Raw genomic sequence first — 24,783 nt, forward strand, 5'->3', positions numbered from 1 at the left:
GGTCCCTAATAGAGACAAAAAAAGTAATTGAATCCCCCCCTCCTTTTTTTTCTTTTCTTTTTTTTCTTCCATTTCTCTCTCCTTCCCACACTTCATCTCCCCTCCTCACTCACTTCATTTGGGGAACTTGGGACTCGTTTCATGTGTACCAAATTGGCAATTTATTCATGATGAAGTTGGTGGTGTGGAGAGGCTTTGATGCTTTAGGGTGCACTGATGGAAGGAGGCAGCATGCCAGGTAGATGGGGAAGGAGGGAAATTTAGAGAAACAGAATAAAACTGGGGGGGGGGGGGGGGGGGGTGAGATAGAAAGAAAAACAGTAATGGGGGCAGTGAGGAGACAGTGATGCTCAATGACAGTGTCTAATTTGCCCTCTGTATTTGGATGGCAGGTCAGGACGTGGCAATGTGTGAATTCAAAGCCTGATTTAGCTGCAAACTCATCTGTCCGAGACAAAAAAAAAGGGAAAAAAAGCTACCAACAAATGAAAGGTCGGCCCGCTCCTCCGACGCTTTCAGAGTAAGCTCGGCTAGGCGAGAACGGAAAAAAAACGGGGGGAAAAAAACTATTTTCTCCGCTCTTGCCTCTTTCCGCAAATCTAACACGCATAAGCGTGTGCCCGTGTTCCCCTCGTGCAGCTGGGAGTAGTAGCCCGACTCAGTTCCAGCCTGTCTTGCCATAGCTGTTTACGCTGGATTACCCCGACGCTTCAAAGCATTTCACTTCTGCCCCATTTACTGAAGTGTGTCTCCATGTGTGCAAAACTTAGACACAAATGCACTAATTTGCACACTCATTGTAACCCCCCTCCCCCTTATCTGTATTTGCAGTCTTTTTTTTGTGTGTGTGAACATCCCTTTAAAAAAACAAAAAACTTTAGCCTTAAGTGCTTCTACTTGTGAGGAAAAAAAAGTCACCCAGCTGTTCCACACATGCCCACACACACACCACCAATATTAGAAATGTGTGCAACTCAAAGAATCACAACCCTTTCTCTTCCTTTACCTATCTCTTTCCTCTGCAGATGTAATCTCCACCAATTGAATTTCATTGAGAGAGAAAAAATGAAATTGAAAATGCAAGATAGTCAAAACTTCAATAAAAAAGCTGCGGGAAGTTTAATAAGGGTAGAAAAGCCGGGTTATCTGGAATCCGTCCTTGTGAGCATGTGTGAGCGGCTCCCACAGAGCAGAAAGCAGCGCTGCCGCCGCCGCCGCTCTAATATCTGCCTTGCTTACAGTACAGAACACCCCCTTTTGCCTCAGTCTCCTTTCTGTTGCCGGGGCTGCTACTGTAAAGCAAGTGGAGCAGAATGATGCACTACAATGCCTCTCCGAGCCCCTTGTACACACCCTCAACTACACACATGGGCGCTGAGGACACACAATGCCAACCCAGATAGAAGCACATATGCCTCGCAGTCTTGCTCAACATGTGCCATCCAACATTCATGGAAACTTGAGGCAGCAAGGCCTCATCGGCCGTGGAACGTCACAGGGAACCCATTTAGACAGAATAAAGTTATAAAATCAGATTTATTTAAAGTAAATGAATAAAGAAAAACACTTTTTTAAACTGGAAGTACATTTTTGACAATTGCTTAAGGGAAAAATATGAAGCGAGTTTCCATGTATTCTGCATAATTTTACCGGGTATAGGTCAACAGCAAGCATACAATGAAAATACAATAAAATTAGCTGGAGGGAACCTTAAAGCATAATTTAGAGGAAATGGAGACTCAGTAAACTAAACTAGAAAAGTCTGGTTCACCCTTTGCAGAGGAGGTGGCACAAAAACTCGACATACATACAAACAGAAGGTATTAATCGCAGAAAAAGTTGCTGCGGAGTAAAAGTCGCATATTAAAGAAGAAAAAATTGATTATATATATAAGTTGAGAGAAATGTATTTAACAAAATATGGGAGTAAAATCCGACATTTTATCTTGAAAGGCAAATCCTAATAACAGAAAAGATAAAAATGATAGACAGGATATCTGCCCGTTTCACTACCGTAACACATTGATGCTATTAGCTTAATGAAACATTGGAGGAATTTAGACCAACTTGGCTTAATTCATCCCTAACTGTAAAGTTTTTGATTTAAAAACAAAAAAAGGAACTTTTTTGTTATTAAACACAAAGTTTTATTTAAAAGAAAAGAAAAAAACTTTAAACTTGCAGTCTTGTCGTCCGGCTTTGGACTGATGCAGGTAGAGACCGATAAGTTGAGGCATGCGTGTGCATGCATCACATCCACTCCTGTTTGTTCTGTTTTTTGTTTTTTTTCCGAAGAAGTGAATTAATTAGTTTTTGTTTACATGTACCCCTCCCAAACTCATTCAATATGTATTCCTACTAATTAGCGGCTTGTGCTAAAAGAGGACATAACATTATCATATTAGGTTGTTGATTAAGCAGCAGTGTTCATGTGTGCTACATAAATGTGAACAACGCATGACCAAAATGAACAGTATTTCTCCTAATTCCAACACTTTGGGATTATTTTTGTTGTTGTTTTATTTTGTATTGATTGATGTAACACATCATTCCCCCTTCGGTCTTTCCTTGGAGTGACAAACTCCAGGAGGAAGTGAAGAATATGTGAACGGCAATAAACTCCAGTCCGTTTTCCCAGCCCCTGTTATTTCCCACTGGAGAGCCCTTTTGCTTGTGTAATGGCACCTGTGTCATTTATTTATTTTTTTGTTGCTTTCTCCCCTGAAAGATGTAGGGAAGATGAGCGAAGGATGGCATCGTGTCTGCATGAAAGGTGGCGCGCGGAGCAAAAGAAAAATACGGCGGCCGGGGGAGTTTGTGATGCGCGTGTTTGATAGCACCTGTATTCGTTTTTCCGCCTCTCTTGCTCCCAGTGGACGCCTGTCACCATGGACTCACTGGACTGTTTTATCCCTCTCCCATGGCTCTCCTCCTCCTCTTCTGCACCAGTTCTCTTTTCTCTCTGTCTCTTTTATCTCTCCACGGGCCTTCTGATACGTGTGTCGGCTGCGTGAGTTCGCGCACGCGCGTGTGCGAGCGTCAGCAGTGAGAAGAGAGTTGGAATTTTTAAAACATAGGGAAAGGATAGCTAAAACTCACCCACAGCACGCAAAGCAAACATTTATTTGTGAATTTTGTAAGGAGGGATTTAGATTTACAAAAGCTGGATTTTGGGCTGTATATGAAAACTGGACTGAGCGACCCCTCCTTCCCCATCTTCGAAACAGGAAACACCCGCTGGCTCCAAGAAGCTAAAATCCCATAGACTTACTCAGTCAATATACAGCTTTTTTTTTAGACTATCTGTTGTAGCACCCAAAGAAAAGAAAAAAGAAAAAAAGCATAACAAAGAAGAAAAGATCATATATAAGTTGCACTTTTGAAAGACATTTATTTAACAAAATACGGAAAACAATATTTTGAAAGGCAAATCATGAACATTAATTCTGATAACCATAAAGAACATGCTAGCAAGTCAACTAAACTCTTTAAATCACTAAATTCGTTTAATTCTTCCTCCTCTGTGCTGCTTTGGAGCAATTCCGCCAAATCCAGCGCCAGACTAAGCAGCTCTTCTTCTTTTACTTTGCTGTCAGCTGCAAATGCTGCAAACACACCGACAGTGCCCTCTAGTGGTTATTGGCATTTATTTAAAAAAAAATCACATATACAGTACAGACCAAAAGTTTGGACACACCTTCCCATTAATGAGAAGGTGTGTCCAAACTTTTGGTCTGTACTGTAAGTCACACCTGAATATAAGTCGCACCCCTGGCATAAATATTAAAAAAAACACGACCAAAACTTTAAAAAATATGGTACTTGTCAAAATAACTTTTTTTTATATATACATTCTTGCTAATCCTATTTGTTTCATGATATTTGTTCTGTAGGGCAAGTCATTCAAGTTATAAAAGGGCCAATCAGATGCCTCCTAAAAGTATGAGGTCATTATGTTGAACATTCAAAAGAAACATTTGCTTGACAGATTCTTTCAAGCTCGATTTCAAGTGGTAGGGGTGTGGCGTTCCAATAAGCTCATTCCTGATTGGTGAGAGTTGTTGTTATAGACATGAGGATCCAGACTGAGTCGGACTTATCGCTGCTTATTGAGGATTTTTGGCACCAACATGGCGGCACAAGCCGGAAATAAGTCATTTTCCGTGGGTGATGTCATTCACATGGTTCAATATTCGTATACAGGTAATAGTTCAACTCTTAAAGAGAATAAAGTTTTTGGTGTTTTTAACGTGTTTTTGACGCACTTTTCTCAAGACTGGAGGACATATATTGTAAACATTTAGCTCAAAGTTGCATTTCTGAGTTTTTTTTCCGACGAAAAAGTTGCATCTTAAAAATGGAAGAACATGTGACGTATAAAACACATCACAAGTTGCATTTCGGCATCAGCCCTCAATTAACAACTTACTACTACAATTGGCAAATTTCTAATGAACTACTGCCGCTCTGCAGAAACTATGTCCTAGAAAAAAACACGGGTTTTTTGATTTGGACTAAAAACTTTAAAAGATATTGGGGAACGCTTTGAAAATAGATCAACAGATGATCAAAGTGAGACTTAAAAAAACATATAAGGAAATGTGCACTAAAACTTGGCTTTGTCTTATAGAAAAACATCCCCCACAGTGCCAAAAGCAAACACCCTTTCAATTTATTTCTGTAATTTCTTTTGAGGAGGATTTAGATTTACAGCACAGCTGGAGTTTTGGACCAAGCAAGCATTATCTGATGAAATTCAAATTTTTTCTCACACCCTCAAGCACAAGTTTCCCAACTTGAAGATAAGACAGCCGCTTTAAAAAAAAAAAAAGAGAGAGAAAAGCTGAACCAGGTTTTGGGGTTTCAACACACAGTGATTGCAATCAACTAATCAGCTTAGCTTAATTTTTCAGAACTGCTCTGAGGTTTTTTTTTGCCTATCCTCAAAGAAAAGTATATTAGGCATTTGAATGTACTGTTTCATATAATATATGTCGATGCCTTGTTTTTGCTTTTGTTGTGTCTGCATGGGAATGTCGCATTTGCATGGCTGGCATCTTGTTGTCTTGATTGCCACGATTTATCAACGTGATAAATGAAGAAGCCACCGCATTCTCACTGTTGCATCCCACTGACTTCTGTCCTCAGTTGTTAGTGCGCTGCAACGCTGCTCATACTCTGAATAGATTTACATTCATTTTCATGCTATTGACTGAAAGTCACAAAAAAAAGTCTTTGCTTTTTGCTTTTAGTTGCAACATGTAACCTTAAGTGTCTCTGTTGCTGCCCCAGGCAATGGTCGAAACGGTAAATAATTTGCTGCATCCACGAGCCCAGACGGCGTGGAGGGAGCTGCCCACCAGCGAGCAGCTGCACTCAGCTACTATGCTCCTCGACACGGTGGAAACGGGAGCTTTTATGTTGGCTGACAACCTCCTGAAGACTGACACTGTGCAAGAGACAACAGAATATATCCGTGAGTACTTTTCTTTCTTCCTTTTTTTATTTTTTTTTTTCCACCGACTCTCAGTTGGGCCCTGCAGCCGAGGTGCATTCGAGCACAGCACTTAACTTTCATTTGCTAAAGTGAATTCGAGCAGTGACCTGCGGCTGCACTGCCATTTAACAGGTGTCCATCCGGTATAGGAAAGCAGACACATTCAGTTTTTTTTTTATTTTTGCTGTGCAAGACTTTCGTAAGTTTAGAGCTGTAGTGGAGGATGCACCAGCATTTCACTGTCCTCAGGACCTGGCAAAGGACTGCATACAGTATAAGCACAGTACTACTCTAATGCACAGGTAAGGAATTGACCAAACAGGCATGTTCTTGAAATGTCAAAACATGGGAGCAATCTGGGAAAATTCACACTGGTTAAATAGAATCTGTGTTATAGCCACCGCTACAAGGCTCAACAGCTGTTTTTTTCTTTATTCACTTCATCAATATAAAGTAAAAATAAGCAAAGTAGTATTTATGAAGATTGTTTTTCTCAATGTTTGAAGAATACATAAATGGGGTTTATAACATTTGGGTGTGTCTGTGGACAGGCCCCGCCCTTATAGACTTGTATTACATCTGAACCTCACTGTAATGATTATAACCATCCAGCAACTTGTTGCTTTATGCTGCTTCATGGTTTTACCCCCCCCCCCCCCTTCTATAATCACCCTCCTGTACCCCCCTCTGTCTAACATACCTCTCACTTCTTCCCTTCTTTCCTTTTCTGTCCGGTCCAACACAAAAGATTTTCAAATATGATTAAAATGAATAAAGTTTGGCCTCGATTACAAAAGGGGTTTAATCAGACATAACTCTGGTTTGTCAGAAGATTCAAAACCCCTGTTGTTAAAGTAAAATATGTCCAACACAAGAGGCCTTCAGCTCTCATCTGCTTGCCCAGCTGTTGGACAGGACAAGTAAAAAGTCAAACAAACAAAAAAACATTATTCCGGGTTCTAAGTTACGCAAGTTTTTATGACCATTTCCGGCCATTAACTTTGCATTGCAAGTTCAACCATTGGTAGATTTTTTTGACCAACCAGAGCCTCGGATTTGGTAGTGACCAATGGTAGAGACTCGCCATACGTAAGAGATGGAAGTACCGCTGGAAGCAACCAACATCATTACGCAGCAACTGGAGCAGATGGTGAAACTCACTAAACTCACAGTGTAGCTGGTTTATCTTACCAAATTGTGAAATTTGCACCACTTCCACATTACACACCAAGCATCTTCCAGCTGAAGGTGGGGGACATGAGTTAGTAAACAGTTGAAAAGGAAAAGAGGAAGCCCCTCCCTCGTCTAACGCCCGGTGTTAACATAGATTTAAGGAACCTGCTTAACTCTTTAAAACCGGAGATGTTGCTGACACCACTGATCACAACCTTTTTGACCTACCATAACTCTTTGACCATTTACGCCATCAACATGAGTCAGCTGATTCAAACACAGAGAAAAGGGATTTTTCATAACGACTTTGCCCTGATATACAACAGTAATTAGTAAATTACTAATGTAAAGTGTTCCGTAACGGTGCAAAGCCACTATTCTCTATAACAGAGTCTGCAGATTCACGTTAATTGTGTAACAATATATCACTTTACCATGTTGTATTTCGGCACAAGGCTGTTTTTGTTTTCTCCGCTTCCGAATCTGCTGGAAATATGATAATTGTGTAAACAGGTGAAGAGTTAAAAGAATGTCAACAATGAAGCCAAAGCTCCGTTGTTAAAGGATTAATGCAAACATTACTTGAGAAAGCCAACCTGTTGGCTTAAGTATGTATAAACTCCATCCTGTTTTTCCAATATACATACAGTAATGGCAATACTCTTCCTTCCTGTTCAAAGCTGGTTGCAATTCAAAGGTAACATTCAGCAGGTGACCACTGGGTTAGTTCTGCAAGAAAGTAAGTCCCTTTTTACTATAGTACTAAAGAGTTCAGCTTTTGTGCCTACAGCTTAGTTCTAAAACCCTTTTCTGTTCTCTGTGGTTGGATTTAGTCATTGACATGTTTAGACAGGAATGAACATCTCTCACGTCAAGTTCTGAGTGGTAAAAATCAAGCCTGAAGTGGGACAGACATGTTGACTGGAGTTTATTTATCTCGGAAATGCTCCAAAAATAGATGATTGAGTGGGAACAACAGAGATGACAGTTTTGTGGACTACACTCATGGGTCCACCCACCTGCCAATAAACAATTAACATCAAAATGACAGATTGGGAAGAAGAAAATCACCCCCCAGAGCTGCCATTAATAGAAGTTAAAGCAAAGTTTTTGATACCAGCCTGTAAAGGATTTATTTCGAGTGTAAAGTTGGACTTTTAAAATATTTCTCTTTTGAAACCAGCTTCCAGCGGTCATTGGAGGAACTTCATTATGTAGTTTTTTTATTTTATTTAATTATTTAAAAACAATAGTGGCTCAAATAAAGACATGTTATATGCATGCATGTTTTTGTTTTGCCATATATGTCATATTTGGCCAAAAACTGTTAAACCACAGAGCCGAAAAAGTGGTTTGTAAATTGAGATGATACAAACCAGTGGGTTATGTCAATGCACAATCAGTCCAAATAATTTAGTCCTAAATTATAGTTAAATGAAATATGTATGTATTTATATATAAAAAAAAAAAACGCCCCTCTCACCCTCCGCGGGTGGTTTCTCCTCCAAGCTCGGGTCCTCTACCAGAGGCCTGGGAGCTTGAGGGTCCTGCGCAGTATCTTAGCTGTTCCTAGCACTGTGCTTTTCTGGACTGAGAGGTCTGATGTCTTTCCAGGTATCTGTTGTAGCCACTCCTCCAGCTTAGGGGTTACTGCCCCGAGTGCTCCAATTACCACAGGCACCACTGTCACCTTCACTTTCCAGGCTTTCTCCAGTTCTTCTCTGAGTCCCTGGTATTTCTCCAGTTTCTCATGTTCCTTCTTCCTGATGTTTCCATCGCTTGGCACTGCCACATCCACCACAACGGCTTTCCTCTGTTCTTTATCCACCACTACAATGTCTGGTTGGTTTGCCATTACCATCCTATCAGTCTGGATCTGGAAGTCCCACAGGATCTTTGCCCTTTCATTCTCTACCACCTTCGGAGGTGTTTCCCATTTTGACCTTGGGGTTTCCAGTTCATATTCTGCACACATGTTCCTGTATATTATTCCAGCCACTTGATTGTGGCGCTCCATGTATGCTTTACCTGCCAGCATCTTACACCCTGCAGTTATGTGCTGGATTGTTTCAGGGGCCTCTTTGCACAGCCTACACCTTGGGTCTTGTCTGGTGTGGTAGATCTGAGCCTCTATTGCTCTGGTGCTCAGGGCTTGTTCCTGAGCTGCCAGGATGAGCGCTTCAGTACTGTCCTGTAGGCCAGCCCTTTTTTAGCCATTGGTAGGACTTCTTGATATCAGCCACTTCAGTTATGGTCCGGTGGTACATCCCATGCAGGGGTTTGTCCTCCCATGAGGATCTGTCCTCCAGCACTGTGTCCTCTGCTCTCCATTGCCTGAGACATTCACTGAGCACACTGTCATTTGGGGCCTTGAGCTTGATGTACTCATGCATCTTGGATGTTTCATCCTGGATAGTGGCTTCTACACTCACTAGTCCTCGGCCTCCTTCCTTGCGGCTAGCATACAGTCTCAGTGTGCTGGATTTGGGATGGAACCCTCCATGCATGGTGAGGAGCTTTCGTGTTTTAACATCCGTGGTCTGTATCTCTTCCTTTGGCCATCTTATTATTCCTGCAGGGTATCTGATAACTGGCAGTGCGTAGCTGTTTATTGCCCAGGTCTTATTTTTGCCATTGAGCTGGCTTCTCAGGACTTGCCTTACTCGTTGGAGGTATTTAGTTGTTGCAGCTTTCCTTGTTGCCTGCTCCAGGTTGCCATTTGCCTGGGGAATTCCAAGGTACTTGTAACTGTCCTCGATGTCTGTTATTGTTCCTTCTGGGAGTGAGACCCCTCCTGTGTGGACTACCTTGCCTCTCTTTGTCACCATCCGGCTGCATTTCTCGAGCCCGAATGACATCCCAATGTCAGTACTGTAGATCCTGGTGGTGTGGATCAGGGAGTTAATGTCACGCTCGCTCTTAGCATATAGCTTGATGTCATCCATGTAGAGGAGGTGACTGATGTTGGCCCCATTTCTGAGTCGGTATCCATAGCCAGTCTTGTTGATTATTTGGCTGAGGAGGTTCAGACCTATGCAGAACAGCAGTGGGGACAGAGCATCGCCTTGGTATATCCCACATTTGATGGACACTTGTGCAAGTGGTTTCCCATTGGCTTCAAGGGTGGTTTTCCACGGCTTCATTGAGTTTCCTATGAAGGCTCTTAGAGTCCTGTTGATGTTGTACAGCTCCAAGCATTCAGTGATCCATGTGTGTGGCATTGAGTCATAGGCCTTCTTGTAATCAATCCAGGCTGTGCACAGGTTGGTGTGTCGTGACTTGCAGTCTTGGGCGGCTGTTCTGTCGACCAGGAGTTGGTGTTTGGCTCCTCTGGAGTCTCTACCAATGCCCTTCTCTACCAATGCCCTTCATATATATATATATATATATATATATATATATATATATATATATATGCTATACAATATTCTTGCCATACTTTCCTTCAAATAAAATTAACCTTTATTAATGTAGCACTTGTCATACATGCTGACACAAGTAAATAATCAATTATAAATCTAATAATTAAAAAATTGAGCTTCAAAATAAAAAATAATTATCTTTAAATAGATCTTCAGAAAAAAAGACTTCTAATCCTCAACTTCAGTGATTTGTTTTATTTTATTTTATTTTAATCTGTTTTACTGTGCCTCTATTTTGAATTTTGAACGCAACTGCACTAAGACGTTTTCATTAAATGGTGTGGCAAAGCCTAAAAGACTTTACCAGACTTTACCAGAACGTGTTTTAGAATGCTTATAATTCCTAGCTCCTATAGTCATTTACATGCTCCATGCTAAAAGATAAAAAATCCTGTTTTCCCACATTTTCATCATCCCAGCACCTCCTCATTGCGATGATGAGGCGATGAGAAGCTGCAATGGACGATTTTTAGCTCCTGTTTCTGCTCATATGATCCACATCTACAGCATATTTTCCCTAATTCTGGTACATGTTTATGGTTTGCCAATCTATCTAATCAGCAGGAATATGAATGATATTTCAAGATGAGTTTATTGAGTAACAAAGGGAAAAAAAAGGTTTTTAAATGAACTGTTTCAATTGGTTCACATTAAGTGTTTTGTGTTGGAGATAATGGCTCCCTTTGTGTGGAATTAAAGCTTTGTATAATTACAGTGGCCTTTTACCTGCTTAAAGTATAGTCATACAAAAGGAAGAGGGAGATCTTTTTATGGGTTTGCCTGTTATTATTTAACGTTAATATGCAAAGAAGCTGGATGGAGGTCACTGGAAGGTCCTTTAACTGCGATTTAGAAAAAAAAAAAAAAAATTTGAAATTTTGCCGCCTAAACTGCTGAAATGTCTTTGAGTCATTTTTCACCCTGCCCTACCAGAAAACTGGATGCACGTACGTTCCGCTTAGTCATCCTGCAGTGTTCTCCGTTTGATATGAAATCTAAAAAAATTAGTCTCATATGTTCCCCACTTTACGTAAGCGTGGTTGTGTGCCGCTTCTATGACAGACGAGGAGTCGCAAAGGGGGAGAGAAGAGACAGGAAGATAAGGAAAAAAAGCTGGCTGAGTGCATGCTGGATGGCTGATGGTGGCAGCAGAATGTCAAATGGTGCTCTGAGGGGTTTTCTTTTCCTCACTTTCACATCAGTAAGCAGAGAAATGACTGCTGCTTAGGTCACACGGCGTGACGATTACATTACTGTAGTTTTCCCCGTCAGAGAGAAGAAAAACTACAGAGAAGGAAAAAAAATCCTGTCCCAAATATCTTCATCATATTTTTCTGGATGAAACCTAAACTGAAACAGCTGACATCCTACACAACTTACGTAATATCTGGCTTCAATCTCCTCCTTTTTATGTTTTTTTTTTATTTTTCCTGCATGAAATACATAAATATGGTTACATAAATGGAGACGGAGGCTCCAACATCTCTAAGGGGAACTTAAAATAGCAAGTTTTTATTTTATTTTCCCCCCTAAATTTGTCTTCTTCTTTTTGTGCCGTTAATCTTCCCTCCCAGCTAAATCCAGTGATCCACCGCGATTATGTCTCGCTCGTATTCATCCCTACACCATCTCTTTTTATTTCTCCCCAGATGTATATATCTTTCTTTTTTTCTTCTTTCTAATTCTCCACTGTTTTTTTTTTCCTTTTAAACACCCTCTTTTTCCCCTCCGGCGAGTCTTTCGATGAGTGACAAGGATTAATTATTAGCGATGGAGAGATGCTATTATTGCGTTAGAATGTGTGCGTGAGACAATGAGGCAGAGTACAATGCGGATGACGAAAAAGTGTTATTATTAGAAGCAAAACAGTGATTGAGAAAGGATAAGACGGCGGTTAACAGTGCGCTTGTGTGGTGACAGTAATGAACGAGTGTCTGTCTAGGAGGAGAATCGTCACTAACATGTTTTAACAAGATTAGCCTCAGTGTGTCTTGATACCACCCAGATCTTCAGGATTGGGTCTGCAACTTATTGACTGTATGTGAGAAATGAGCTGAGTGGCCCCTCCCCCTTTGCGTTCCAAACAGGAAGTACCCGTTGGCTCCAAAGGCCAAAATCCCATAGACTTCTATTGAGAAATGAACAGCTATTACTCAGTCATTGCTACGTGTTCTTGCTAATCCTAATTTATATTCATTATACTCTTTTTGTAGTATTGGCCAATCAAGTTATAGGATGACCAATTGGAAGCCTTAATAAAAGTATGTTGTGTTCCATGGAACATTTGAAGCATTAGTTTGACAGATTTTGTGCTGACCACATTCAAGTGTTGGAGGTGTGGGCTTCCATTAAGCTCACTCCTGATTGGCAAAAGTGGAGGCCAGAGTAACAATGACTCCGACAGATTCCAACCAATCACTGCTCACTGACGACACCTGGCTCCAACATGGTGGCATCTGTATCCCGGAATAAAATGATAACTACATTTTGTTGGAGCTGGGAGCAAGTCATTTTCTAGACATAAAAACAACCACTTGGACCAATCATTGCCTAATAACATTTCTGGTTTCAACATGGCAGGGTCCATATTGCATACAAAATGGCGACTGAATTTATTTTGCTTTGTTGGAGACGGAAGTAATCCATTTTCTTTGGATTCTCGATCCAGTTCTCATATACAGTCAATGGCTGGCCCCCACTTCAAATGTTTGAAACGTCTGATAGATAGATTGTGTGTAGACTGCTTTCAAGTGGTGGGGTTGTGGAATTCCAACAAGCTCACTCCTGAGTGGCAAACGTAGTTGATATAGAAACGTTGATTCTGACCGAATCGGACCAATCACAGTTTTTACGGATGACGTTACATCTATGGGTGATGTTGCTCTCACTCGGTCCAGGTCTCATATACAATCAATGGATGCTCCCCACGTCAAATGTTCAAGATGTTTGACTGACAGATTTTGTATCCTTTGTGATAGCAGTACCAAGGCTTTCAAGTGGTAGAGGTGTGGACTTCCAACTAGCTCACTCTTGATTGGCAAAAGTGGTCGCTAAAGAAATTATGTCTCAGGGCGACTTGGACCAATCACTGCTTACGTTTAATGTCTGACTTCAACCTGGTGGCGTCTTTATCACAGAAAATTGGCGACTGATTTTACTTTATTTCATTAGCGCTGGAAGTAAGTCCTTTTCTATGGGTGACATCACACTCACTCGGTCCAGTTCTCAATGGTACACCTCCCTTGAATGTTTAGCTTTGCTGTTCTGAACACTTGACCAGAGTTTTTCTTTCTGTCTTTCTTTCTTTCCTCCAGTTGGTGTGCATCACTGTCTGTGTTTACGTCTCGCCTCTGCGGCCTCTCCGCTTCTCGGCAGCAGTTTCCCGCTTTTGGGCCCCCATATATTAAACTCAGTGAAAGACCATAGTCTCATTTCCATCTGTCTCCACTCCAGCCCTCTCTCTTCTCAACGCATCTGCTCAGTTTCTCCTCTCATCCATTCTGCTCTCTGACAGCCCTCCATTTTCAATCTCTTCCTTCTCCTCCCTTGACCTCTTCAACTTCCTCTCCTTTCCACCTCAACCGATTTTTAGTTTTTTTGTTCTCCCCTCTGCACGCACTCTCGCTTTTGTTGCAGATGCGACTGACTTGTTCATGTGATTGTCGAGCTGCTTCAACATGAAAGCAGCAGCCTAAATCAGTGAATCATTCAGAGGCACAAGATAGTGGTATACCAAAGGTATAATTAGTCCTTAATTAGAAACTTTATCTCACACATTAAGCAGCTGTAATCAGGAATGTGCTAACAAACTTGGATTGTGAACTGTGGTTCCTACAATTCAGGAAAGAGGCAAGATAATCCACCTCATCGTGTTAAAATAGTTGCTTGGAGACATCATTAGCTTTTTTAGTTTCAAAAGTTGTCTTTTTTTTTCCCTCTTATTGAAGCTCGGAAACAACTGCCGCCCAGCACTTAGTAGGAAAAAAAACAGGGTGGAATAAAAAAGCAGATCTGATGGAATGTGTTGCATTAAGACCTGACACTTGCATGCACGTGTGTTGCAGAGCTGGAGGTGGCCAGGCTGAGCACGGACGGAAACCTCGCCGACCTGACGTTCCCTCAGTCCGAGCAACACGGAAACTCCATCCAGCTGTCAGCCAGCACTCTGAAGCAACACGGCAAAAATGGTAGAGGACAAAACTCGCACCTTTTTGCTTTTCCTTTCGCTCACTGCAGGATCCACAGCCATGCATGGAACTGCTGTGCAAGCCCTTTTTTCGAAAACTTCCCATCCACCATTTATTTCTGTCATAATGGTTTATGCCAGCCATTATTGAGAGCAACAATCCCATATATCTCTCTACAGGTGAGATCAGGATGGCGTTTGTGCTGTACAGAAACTTGGGCTCATACCTGCCCACAGAGAATGCCAGCGTCCGACTGGGCGGTGAAGCAGTCTATCCGAATTACTCGGTCATCGTCAACTCACCGGTCATCACAGCTTCCATCAACAAGGAGAGCAATAAGGTTTACCTGTCTGAGCCGGTGGTCTTCACTGTCAAACACCTACAGGTAGGTCAGACACATGTAACGAGACAGAGCTTTAAGTAAGGCCTCAGTCACAAATGCCCTTAGGGGTAGAAACGGGCTGTCTGCGGGGGAAATATGGGCAAATCTGTACAGGTGCCCGACACGAAATATCAAAGCAGTTCACACCGCCCCTGGCAACGTGCGTTCAAGTGGCCTCTTTTAATGGAAAGTCTATGCAAATGTCTGTATATACGCGTTTTGAGCTTCCGCCTTCAAAAACTCTCGAATTCACGTGTCGCTACAGAAGTTTCTACGACCGTTTTAGAGCTCTACATACAAAACATCCATTAAACGTGCATTGAAAGATAACCAGTTTAACTCTGACCAATCAGGGAATCGAATTTGGTTGTGACGTTTGGATGACGCGCCTTTTAATTCACGGAAGTGCCAACCCTAAGTTGTTCATGGAGGAGAGAAGTTAGTAATTGTGGTCTGTGCTTGACCAGAATTATATGACACTAAGTATTTTATATAGTGGAATAGTAAGATTTAGACCACTTTTTGCACTATGCCTCTTCCAACTGTAGGTGGTGGATATGCGCTTGTTAACAGTGAAAATACAAAAGAAGAAGAATCCCCTCCATGCTTGTCCAGTATAAACATAATATGCTAAGCGCGCATGCGCACATGCCTGGTGAAAGCAGAGGCTTCTTGTGGCCTCCTTGCAGGCAGCCTGACTGTTAGAAATAAGGAATTAAGGCAATCAAAGCGTAGTTTGAGACTCTATGTTCATCCTAGGTACAATGTACACACAGATCGTGCAATATTTGCACTAAACACTAATGACTAGATGCAGGGTTAACAAATTCCAGGCCTCAAAGGTTGGCCTCCTTCTGTTTTTCCACAAATCCTGCCTTATCTGCTGCCGAGTGTTTAGCCAATTAGGAGCTTCGATAGCAGGTTGGTCGGAAAATAATGTTGGAGACCGGCCCTCGAGGTCTGACACCCAAAGACAAGAGTTTGGGGTAAGGGGACCGTACAACAGCATACATGTTTATCACACGTACCACAATGGTACTTTCCATTTTTAGAATGAAGAAACTTAGTCCACTTTTTCCATTTTTATTGATGTCCCCTAAGGTGGCCGTATAAGTTTTAAGGGAACTTTAAGACACACCTGCGCTCCCTTTAAGATGCAGGCGTGGTGCAGAGGTGGAGCGGTCGACCTCTGATCTGAACATTGCAGGTTTGGTTCCTGCCGTGCCCGTTCGTGTGTTCAAGTGTCGTGGGGCAATGACACTGAACCTCAAATTGCTCCTGGTGGTTATAGGTTGGCGCAGTGGAACCACCAGTAATGTGTGTGCTCTGGACTGTGAATGTAAAGCGCTGTATAAATGTACACCATTTACCATTCACTGACCCAGACAGCCCTAAAACCCTTGCAGTACCCATGCGGGTGAACCACCCAACGAGTGCATGTGACTAAGGCTTTAAGAGTCCAGCTCTTAGTTTTGTGGGGGGGTTTTCCTCTAAGAGGATATTTCAAGAAAAAATCTTTATTCTCTCACACTTTTTTCCATAACCTTGAAGCATTTTATTCACATTTAAATTTTCTAGTGCTAAAAATTCTAGCCCTTCACCCGTCTTTGTATGTTTTATGTCCATGCGTGTTGTTCCTCTCCTCACAAAGTCCCCTTTACAGTTCCCATGTTGATGTGTCCTTGAGCAAGACACTTAACCCCACGTTGACCCTGATGCATCTATTGTGAACGTGTGAATGTGACAAATGCACTTTGTACTTGACTAAAAAAAGAAGTGCAGCGTGAATGTAGCTTGCAGTGTAAAAGACCTTTTAGCGGTCGAATAAACAAGAGAGGGCCCCATATAAGCACAGTCCATTTACCATCTGCAGTTTACAAACATTTCATTTACACACATATTTGGCTCCAGAGTGCATTCAAGTTGTGGTAGGAAGGATTTCATCACAGGATGTAGAGGGGGTGTAAAATGTTTTCACAAAAGAAGAAACTTAGTCCACTTTTTCCTGGTTTTTGTTATTGCAGCAACAGAGGAGCAAAAAAAAAAAAGACTCTTTGGAAACACTGAGCTCAAGATGTTTATAATCTACATCTAATCCCTGGACAACTGCTGTGCCGTCTATTCCTACCTTATTGTTTTCTTTCAGTTGTCTTTATTCTCCACTAGGGTTGCATTCTGTCACAGTCCACTATTTTTTTATAGTCAAAAATATTAATTCCTTTGTCTTGATCTTATTTTTTTTATTCTAAATAGTATTTGACGAAACTACTTTTCTTTGTTTTTTGTTTTTTTCACCGCAAATTTTATTTTGAAATTTGAGGCAAGCTCAAAATATTAAATGCTGCACTCCTCAACTGAACACTGGAGGCTGGCTTCAAAATGTAGCAATTTCCAATTGACCCCTGTCAGGTTGGGCTGGGCTGGGGAGCGTGAAGGACCCAAATGCAGAGACGGGAGGCACACGGTTCCAGGGCAAGGGGTTTATTTAACTAACAAAAAGTGCTGCAGACTAGGGAATCAAAACTAAACTTACTGTGGGTAAAACATGAAAACATGGCAGAAGACAGTCAGAGAAGAGACGGTAATGGACCAGAACAAGAGGAAGGCAGAGACAAGACTTAAATACAGACAGGACTGACAAGACACAGGTGAACATGACCAGAAGAGATTGAGACCAGGGAAGTAAAACTCAAAAGCATGACAAAACAGGAAACCTTCCAAAATAAGACAGGAAACAGAACTGAAACATGACAAACTCAAAATGGAAAGCAAAAACCAATACAAAGAAACCCAAACCATGACAACTCCAACGTTAAAAGGTCCAACTTGACACCAAAATCTTCTATAGACTGGTATCAATTTTTATTTTATATGATTTTCTTTATTTTTTCAGCTGTTTCTTTTTAAATATTATGTAACTGTAAGCACCGTATCTTCCACAATGGTCTATTTTCAAACGTAGCTCCTATAAAAGACACTAAAAGGCGCATTACCTTGACACATGTTAGCTATGTTGGAAGCGTGGAAGCCACATTAACGCATTTACATTACCTATATTTCCCAACCTTGTTTGCAACATGTTTAATACAGACTGATACCACTATAAAAACACTACTTTCACTATGCTAACTACCAACCTTTTGGGTAACAGATAAAAAAACTACTGTCCAATATCGGTACACGTTAGCCCATCCCAACATAAACACACACACATGCACACACACACTCTCTCAAACACACATACACGCACACACATTTTGCAAGGAAGGTGGGACCTAGGACCATCTGTCCCCTGCCTCTTCCCTGGTGGGGGGTACGGGCCCCTTTGCAACGGCGGCTGTGTCCCCGGGGTGCTGGCCTCCTGGGCCCGGCGGTGCTCTCTCCGCGCGGTGGGGGGGTTCACATTACATCTGAGCCGGGGGTGTTCGTGTCCCTGGGGGGTGGGTTCTGGTCCTTGCTCCTGAGTGCTGGGCCCCGCCAAATTTCCAACTGTGGCCGAGCCTGGTCGGGCCATATTTACAACACCCCTTGTGGGCCCTCTTTTTTCCCCGGGGTTCCCCCCTTCTGGACGGGGGCGGCGGGCCCCTGCCTCGCTCCTCCCTGGACCAACCGTGGGCCGGGCGGATGGCTGCCTGGAGTGCGGAGTGGGTCTCCCTTGGGGGGTCCTGGCTCGTACCTGGGGTTGGGGCGGGGGGATGCCCGGAACTCCTGGGTGGTGGTGGGGTGCTCGTCTGGGGCTGTGGGCGTCCTTCTCCGGTGGGGCCCTGCGTTGGGTTCTCCCGGCGCGGCGGGGGGGCTGCTCTCCTGGTTGGGCTGGGGCGGCGCCCTCTTTCCCTCCGTGCCTCCCTGCTCTCTGGCTCTGGGGGCCTTGCGGCGGCCCTGCTGGCCCTGGCCTGGGTGGCGGGCTTGGTCGCCCGGGCGGCGGTTGTTCCCTGCCGGTTCCCGTGTGGCGTTGGGGGGATTCCGGCTGCCGCCGCTGGTGCGGTGGGGGTCTTGGGGTGGGGATGGCTGGGCACTCTCCCTCCTTCTTTTCACGTTCCACCATCCATTTTAGAAGAACATAAACACTCACCTGAGCACAGGTGTTAGCTCAACAGACTGAATGACTGAAATATTTCACACTAGTTGGTTTTAAGGCATAAGTATGCGTGTGAACACTATCTGTTTTGTGTACATGTCGACAGGTGGACATTTTTGCAACTAACAGGTGTGTTTATAACATTTGAGTGTGTGTGTGGACAGGCTCCGCCCTTTTTTTTTTGTTTGTTTTTTTTTTCATTTGAACCTTACCATAATGATTAACAACCAGTAAACTTGCTGCTTTATGCTGCTTCATGGTCTTATCCCCCTTCCCCTCCTATTATCACCCCCTACCCCCCCTCTCTCTAACGTCCCTCTCTCTTCTTCCCCTCTTTCCTTTTCCGTCCGGTCCAACACCAAAGATTTTCAGACATGTTTGAAATTAATAAAGTTTGGCCTCAATTACAAAAGGGGTTTATTCAGACATACCTTTGGTTTGTCTGAAGATTAATAACCCCTCTTGTTAAAGTAAAATATGTCCAACCCAAGAGGCCCTCAGCTCTCATCTGTCTGCCTAGCTGTTGGACAGGACAAGTTAAAAAAAAGATAAAAAAACTACTGTCCAATATCGGTACACGTTAGCCGTATTGCTGTATTCACAATAACATCCAACATTGTAGGTAATATTCTAAAAAAGCATGATAGGACACCGCTACATGTTAGCCGCGATACCACTCAACCTTGTGAAAACAACAGACTGACATATTGAAGTACCTGAGGTACTGTACCTCTCAAAATAGATTTAATATAATTAAGAATAACCAGCATTAATCCATATATAATGTCGAATAGATTATAATAATTTTCTTTTAGCTAAGGTTTTTAAGTGTGCCTTATTGTGGGGAACATACATTAGTTCTCAACAAAAAGAAATTTTACACTTAAATCTAATTCATTAGAGCCCATATTTAAAAAATAATTAGGGATTGTTTTCTTTTTTTGATTGGCAGGTGGTTGGACTCAGCAAAACTCACATTTGGTAATGGCCAAATTTTCACACATTATAGAGGGGGCGGAGCAAATTAACATGACCCAACCCACCTCAGACTTTTTTTGTTTTTTGCACTCTACATCCTCTGGGTGAAGCCTATGATCTTATTAAAAGAAAATGACAATATTCCCCAAATTGGTTTATAAACTGTATTTCATATTCAAACATTGATAAACTACACCACTGACATTTTCTAGATGAGATGAAATAAGCAGCTGCAGTGTTGTACTCTAGTCCTTTTTATTTATTTATTTTTGTCTGTTGATCTGTTTTTTCATGGTAATTCATTTCATTTCCTTCCTGTTCTGCTTTACCATCAATGGTCTTACACCTGTGCTCTCTTGTTAACCACTGCCCCACATAGCTTCCTTGGTTTCCCTTTGTTCCATGTCCATGTTTTGTTCTGTGGATCACCTGCTTGGCAGGCCTTTTGTTTTGAGTTTCATAAATTATTTTTGCCCCTCATCCATCTGCCTCCCTCCATCCAATCCCTGCATCTGGGTCCTCCACAACAACGCTGCATTGGCAGCACCAGCAGTGCCTGCAAACGCTCCCTTCTGTGCCAAAGATGGCTGAAAAGGAGTGATTTACCATCAAAAGTCTTCACGCCGTCTCTGATCATGCGCGCCGACTTGTGCAGAGTTTTAGTTTAATCAATAGGGATGATTTGATCAGGATGAATTCTTAATAGGCTCCACATAAAAATGACTCAAGTGTACATTAATGTTTTAAATAGGAGAAAAAAGCAAATTGAGCCACCCCGCCGGATCTCAGCAACACATCAACAGCCGCTGTGGTTGAGAATTAAATAACAAGAGCCAGCAGTGAAAGCACTGCCTCCCCTCTAAAACAGCACTAATAAAAACAGAGTACAATACTAAATTTGAGGTTTGACTTAATCTGTAGGGTTTTTTTTTTTTGTTGAAAGCTTTTGTTGAAAGCTAAAAATCTTAACTTTATGTCATTAAGACGAGCACAAATAATGTTTCTCAAGTACTTTTTGCCTAGAAAAAACCTGTAGTAAATGAGAGTGTAGATCTATAACGTATGGATTGATGGGGGGCAACACGATCTTGGATTAAATATCTACACCTTAACTAATTGTCTTGATAGACTGTCTTTTAATGTTAAACTTCAATGTACATTGAATAGTCTGTCCGTCACTATGCAAGGACAGACATTTGTTTTTTGTAAAGATGCTTCACTTATAGGGCTGTATCTGAATACTCATATGTTCAGGGATTTCAGTTTTTTTTACTGCTAAAGTTAACAATGCAGTTGACAGAAAAACCTTTTTTGAAAGTGACAAATACCATTTACTTCTTTCCATCTGTTATATTTTGTTGATTCTGATCTGTTCTTCAATACATATTATTTTGATTTTCATACATCCAGTAAAAAGACAACCCCTAAGCGTACCACGGTAACCATTCAATAACAATATAAAAATAAGAATCGTAGTTTGATCTGTGAATTATTGATCTTGATTCGTGAATAAAATTAGATCGCCATGATCAACAGCCCTACTACGTCATTAAAAGCACTGGTGGTTTTCGAAATAAAATTAAGACCTTTAAGTGTTGCTTATAGTGTAGAAAATAACTTGTTTATTTAAAGGGATTTAAAGAAAAGTAAACACTTCTGTGCTTATTTATATCCTTATCAGTGACGTGCGGTGAGGTTAATGGCTGGTGAGGCACTGACGTCATCAGTCAGATTTACAAACATATGAACCATGAGTATAAATAACTGAGTAACTTATTCACCATTTGATTGACAACAGTTAACGTTTTGTTTAAAATATAATTTCAACATGTTTTTTTTCATATACAAACTGCAGCATAGAAAAAAGCACAAACGTTATTATCGTCTTACCTTTAGTTGTAAATAAAGTCCATACGCCGCTCCTTCTGAAGAAAATGACTTGCCGCTTGCTATCACTTCTTCTAGTATTTTTAGCGTCATAATCTCAGGGCTCACCGGCGCCCCCTAACATGAGGCACGAGAACTGCAACATGAGGCACGAGAATGTCTGGCCTCACCCAGCGGCTTTTTCGCCGTCGTTTAGCGCTCAGCACAAGAAACACGTCCCTCACATACAGTTATTTATAAAAACAAGCACTGTGCATCATATACATCTGCTAAATTATTTAAACTCAGCTCATATAGTACAAGTGATTGAACCGACATACAGAGAGACAGCAGTACCGTCTGACTGCATAGGTATTGCGCAATCCAAGGTGAGGCTCAGCGGGCTGGTGCCTCATCGCAGGTCACTTAGTATCTGAACGGCAAATGCGGGAATTCAGCGATTTTGAAAAGAAAAAACACCCAAAAATGGTACATTTAAATGGAAAATGACCGCAAAGCACAACTTACTGATTAAATATAATAATTGAATTTATTTTTTCTCTTTTCTTCCCATAATGACAGGTGAGGCTGTGCCTCCCCTGCCTCTCCTGACTGCACGTCACTGATCCTTATACTCTTGATACTCCCTGGCTATAACTTTAGCCTGGCCGTGCCCCTGTTGTGCGTTTTAACAATAACAGCTTCTTCTTTTTCTGCACACTAAAATAAATTAGATGGAAGGCAGGAGATGATGAGGTCATGACCTTTGTGATGTTAAATAAATAAAAAAATGAGGCCAGCGTTCCATAGGTGCCTAAAAGACACATCTCACAGTTTGGATCGCTCCCATTTTCTATCTTTTTTTTTTTGACACGTCTCTTTCTGTCTTCGATTGGTGAAATTATCCCAACAGCAAATCTTTGAACTGCTCTCACTTTTTGACTCGGCCTTGATCAAAGACACTGCTACAGCTCTTTGACTTTGGCCATCTCTTATCTGGGAAAGACAAAAAAAAAATTATCACACCGATTACCCAGAGTTCCATTCACTTGACATTTTACTTAACTTAGGACTGAAACGATAAAAAGTCTTTACTGCCGTTTGGCTTCCTGACAGCTCAGATTTTATTTAATTTTTTATTGTTTTCTTTGCCATAACATGTTGGTAGTCCCAGCTCTGACAGGGAAATGTTAGAACTTCGTATTTTAAGACTAAGAATCATGGTAGTGGCAAGTGACCTTGCGCAGAGTTCTGGCATTTCCAGTGAACTCCATCTTGCCTCTTATTGTTTCAATCGGGATGGACAGCTCGAGAGTAACTTTTAAATGTTTCTCATCCAACAAGCAAATGTGAATCCAGTTGGTGACCCAGCTTGTTGGCAGCGACAGAATCCTCACTTGGTCTTTTTGGGAGTTACTTTGCAAACCGAACAAAGACGATGTCGTCAGTTTACACAACACAAGCCGCTTCTGCACTCCAGAACCGCACACAACAGCCACGCACACCGCGCTGTCACCTCCTGCCATGGCCGCTATGTTTATTTGTTGCTGAACTTTTGCATTCTGTTGCGTCTGTTTGTTGTGTTGTTTTGTGTGTGCACTTGCTCCCGTCCTTTTTTTTTTTTTTTTCTGTTTCCCACCAATTCCTCCCACCACTTTTCTCACTTGTTTTGGCTCCTCAGCCACGCCGTGCTTTCTGCCTACTTCGTTTCTCGTGGCCAAGTGTCTATTCTCTGCCATCAAGCTCCTCTGGCCCTCCTGCTTTTCTGTCTGTCAGATTGGTCCGTTTTGTCTGGGGTGCATCCTGATCGCCGTGTCTCTTGTTTCCTTCCCACCCTCCCTCAGCATTCGGAAAAGAATTTCAATCCCAACTGCTCTTTCTGGAGCTACTCCAAGCGCACCATGACGGGATTCTGGTCGACGCAGGACTGCCGGTTGCTGGCCACCAATCGCACACACACCACCTGCTCCTGCACCCACCTGACCAGCTTTGCGGTCCTCATGGCTCATGTGGAAGTGAAGGTATGCCTTTACGTGGCCGTGCTATGCTGTGCCTACGTTGGAATGGTAAAAGTGCTATTTGTTTAGGTTGTGGGCTCAGGCTTAGCGGGGTTTGTCTCCCTCTTTTGTCACGAATCAGCCGCGTGACATCTATTCTCTCCATCTGAGCCAGAGGATGTGTGTTACATCCAAAGAGGTCATGGTCAGAGCTGGGGAGTTTGGCTGCCCTCTGTGCACGCTGTGTGAGGTTTTGAACAGTAGATCCATCACAGCAATGTTATGTTGAACATTGCTCTGCCTGCCAGCCTGCAGGACACTGATGGATAGAGCCTGCACACCTGTGCAATGCAGCGTAACGCCGCGGCCCTGAACGTTCAGCGACACACAGCGAGGCTCACATCAGTCAGGGATGGCGAGAGTAGAGAGGCAAGGGGGGTCTGTCAGTGGGTTTCATTTTTCAAGGTTTTGATTCATGTGCGATTCCTGCAAAAAAAAGTCACATGGAACACCCGTGTGCAAGCAAGTAAGTGGGTGTTTTTTTTTTTTAAACGCTCTACTTCGTTCTCGCTCTTCTTACAGAAAACGGACAGCATGCACGACGTGCTCCTGGACGTCATCACGTGGGTGGGCATCCTGCTGTCCCTGGTGTGCCTGCTGATTTGCATCTTCACCTTTTGCTTCTTCCGAGGGCTTCAGAGTGACCGCAACACCATTCACAAGAACCTCTGCATCAGCCTGTTCATCGCAGAGTCCTTGTTTCTGGTTGGGATCAACAAGGCAGATCAACCGGTAAGAAGACTAGATTTAGGGATTGTTACTGTTTTTATGTCGGACTTTAAAGAAGTGAATTCTTGACATCTCCTTTACTCAACACATTCATGAACCAACCAAACAGAACACAGCCTCACAGTAATTGCACTGCAAATTGGAGCCACATCACTGACTGTTGGATTGAATTGTTGCACTTTGTGAATGCAAAAGGCAACCTAATACATTTAAGTGTCTAAAACTTTAATTTGTCCCATTTGAATCCATCCCCAAAAGGGAACTATATTTACAATGCAAAGCTTTTCCAGGCAGACCTGCAGCAGTAATTCTTAGAGGTTTATGAGTTTTATCTGATGATGTCAGTCTTCACTGGCCATATTTGCCCTTGAGATAAGTTCTGCAGTATATCTGTTTGACCAAAGGAGTCTGTTG

At 42.3% G+C, this 24,783-nt stretch overlaps 1 protein-coding gene across 10 annotated transcripts in view; it reads left to right on the forward strand.

Moving 5' to 3' along the window:
• LOC101166443 (adhesion G protein-coupled receptor L3) overlaps nucleotides 1-24,783 on the forward strand; it is a 177,957-nt gene that overhangs the window by 119,307 nt on the left and 33,867 nt on the right. For all 10 annotated transcript variants that reach the window (XM_023956148.1, XM_023956137.1, XM_023956155.1 and 7 more), the window contains 5 exons: nucleotides 5,293-5,476; nucleotides 14,157-14,279; nucleotides 14,459-14,664; nucleotides 23,428-23,604; nucleotides 24,163-24,372. In XM_023956148.1, the coding sequence (XP_023811916.1) occupies nucleotides 5,293-5,476; nucleotides 14,157-14,279; nucleotides 14,459-14,664; nucleotides 23,428-23,604; nucleotides 24,163-24,372 (900 nt within the window). The remainder of the gene's footprint in view (nucleotides 1-5,292; nucleotides 5,477-14,156; nucleotides 14,280-14,458; nucleotides 14,665-23,427; nucleotides 23,605-24,162; nucleotides 24,373-24,783) is intronic.

This window comes from Oryzias latipes, chromosome 1, assembly GCF_002234675.1.
Source record: "Oryzias latipes chromosome 1, ASM223467v1".
NCBI lineage: Eukaryota > Metazoa > Chordata > Actinopteri > Beloniformes > Adrianichthyidae > Oryzias > Oryzias latipes.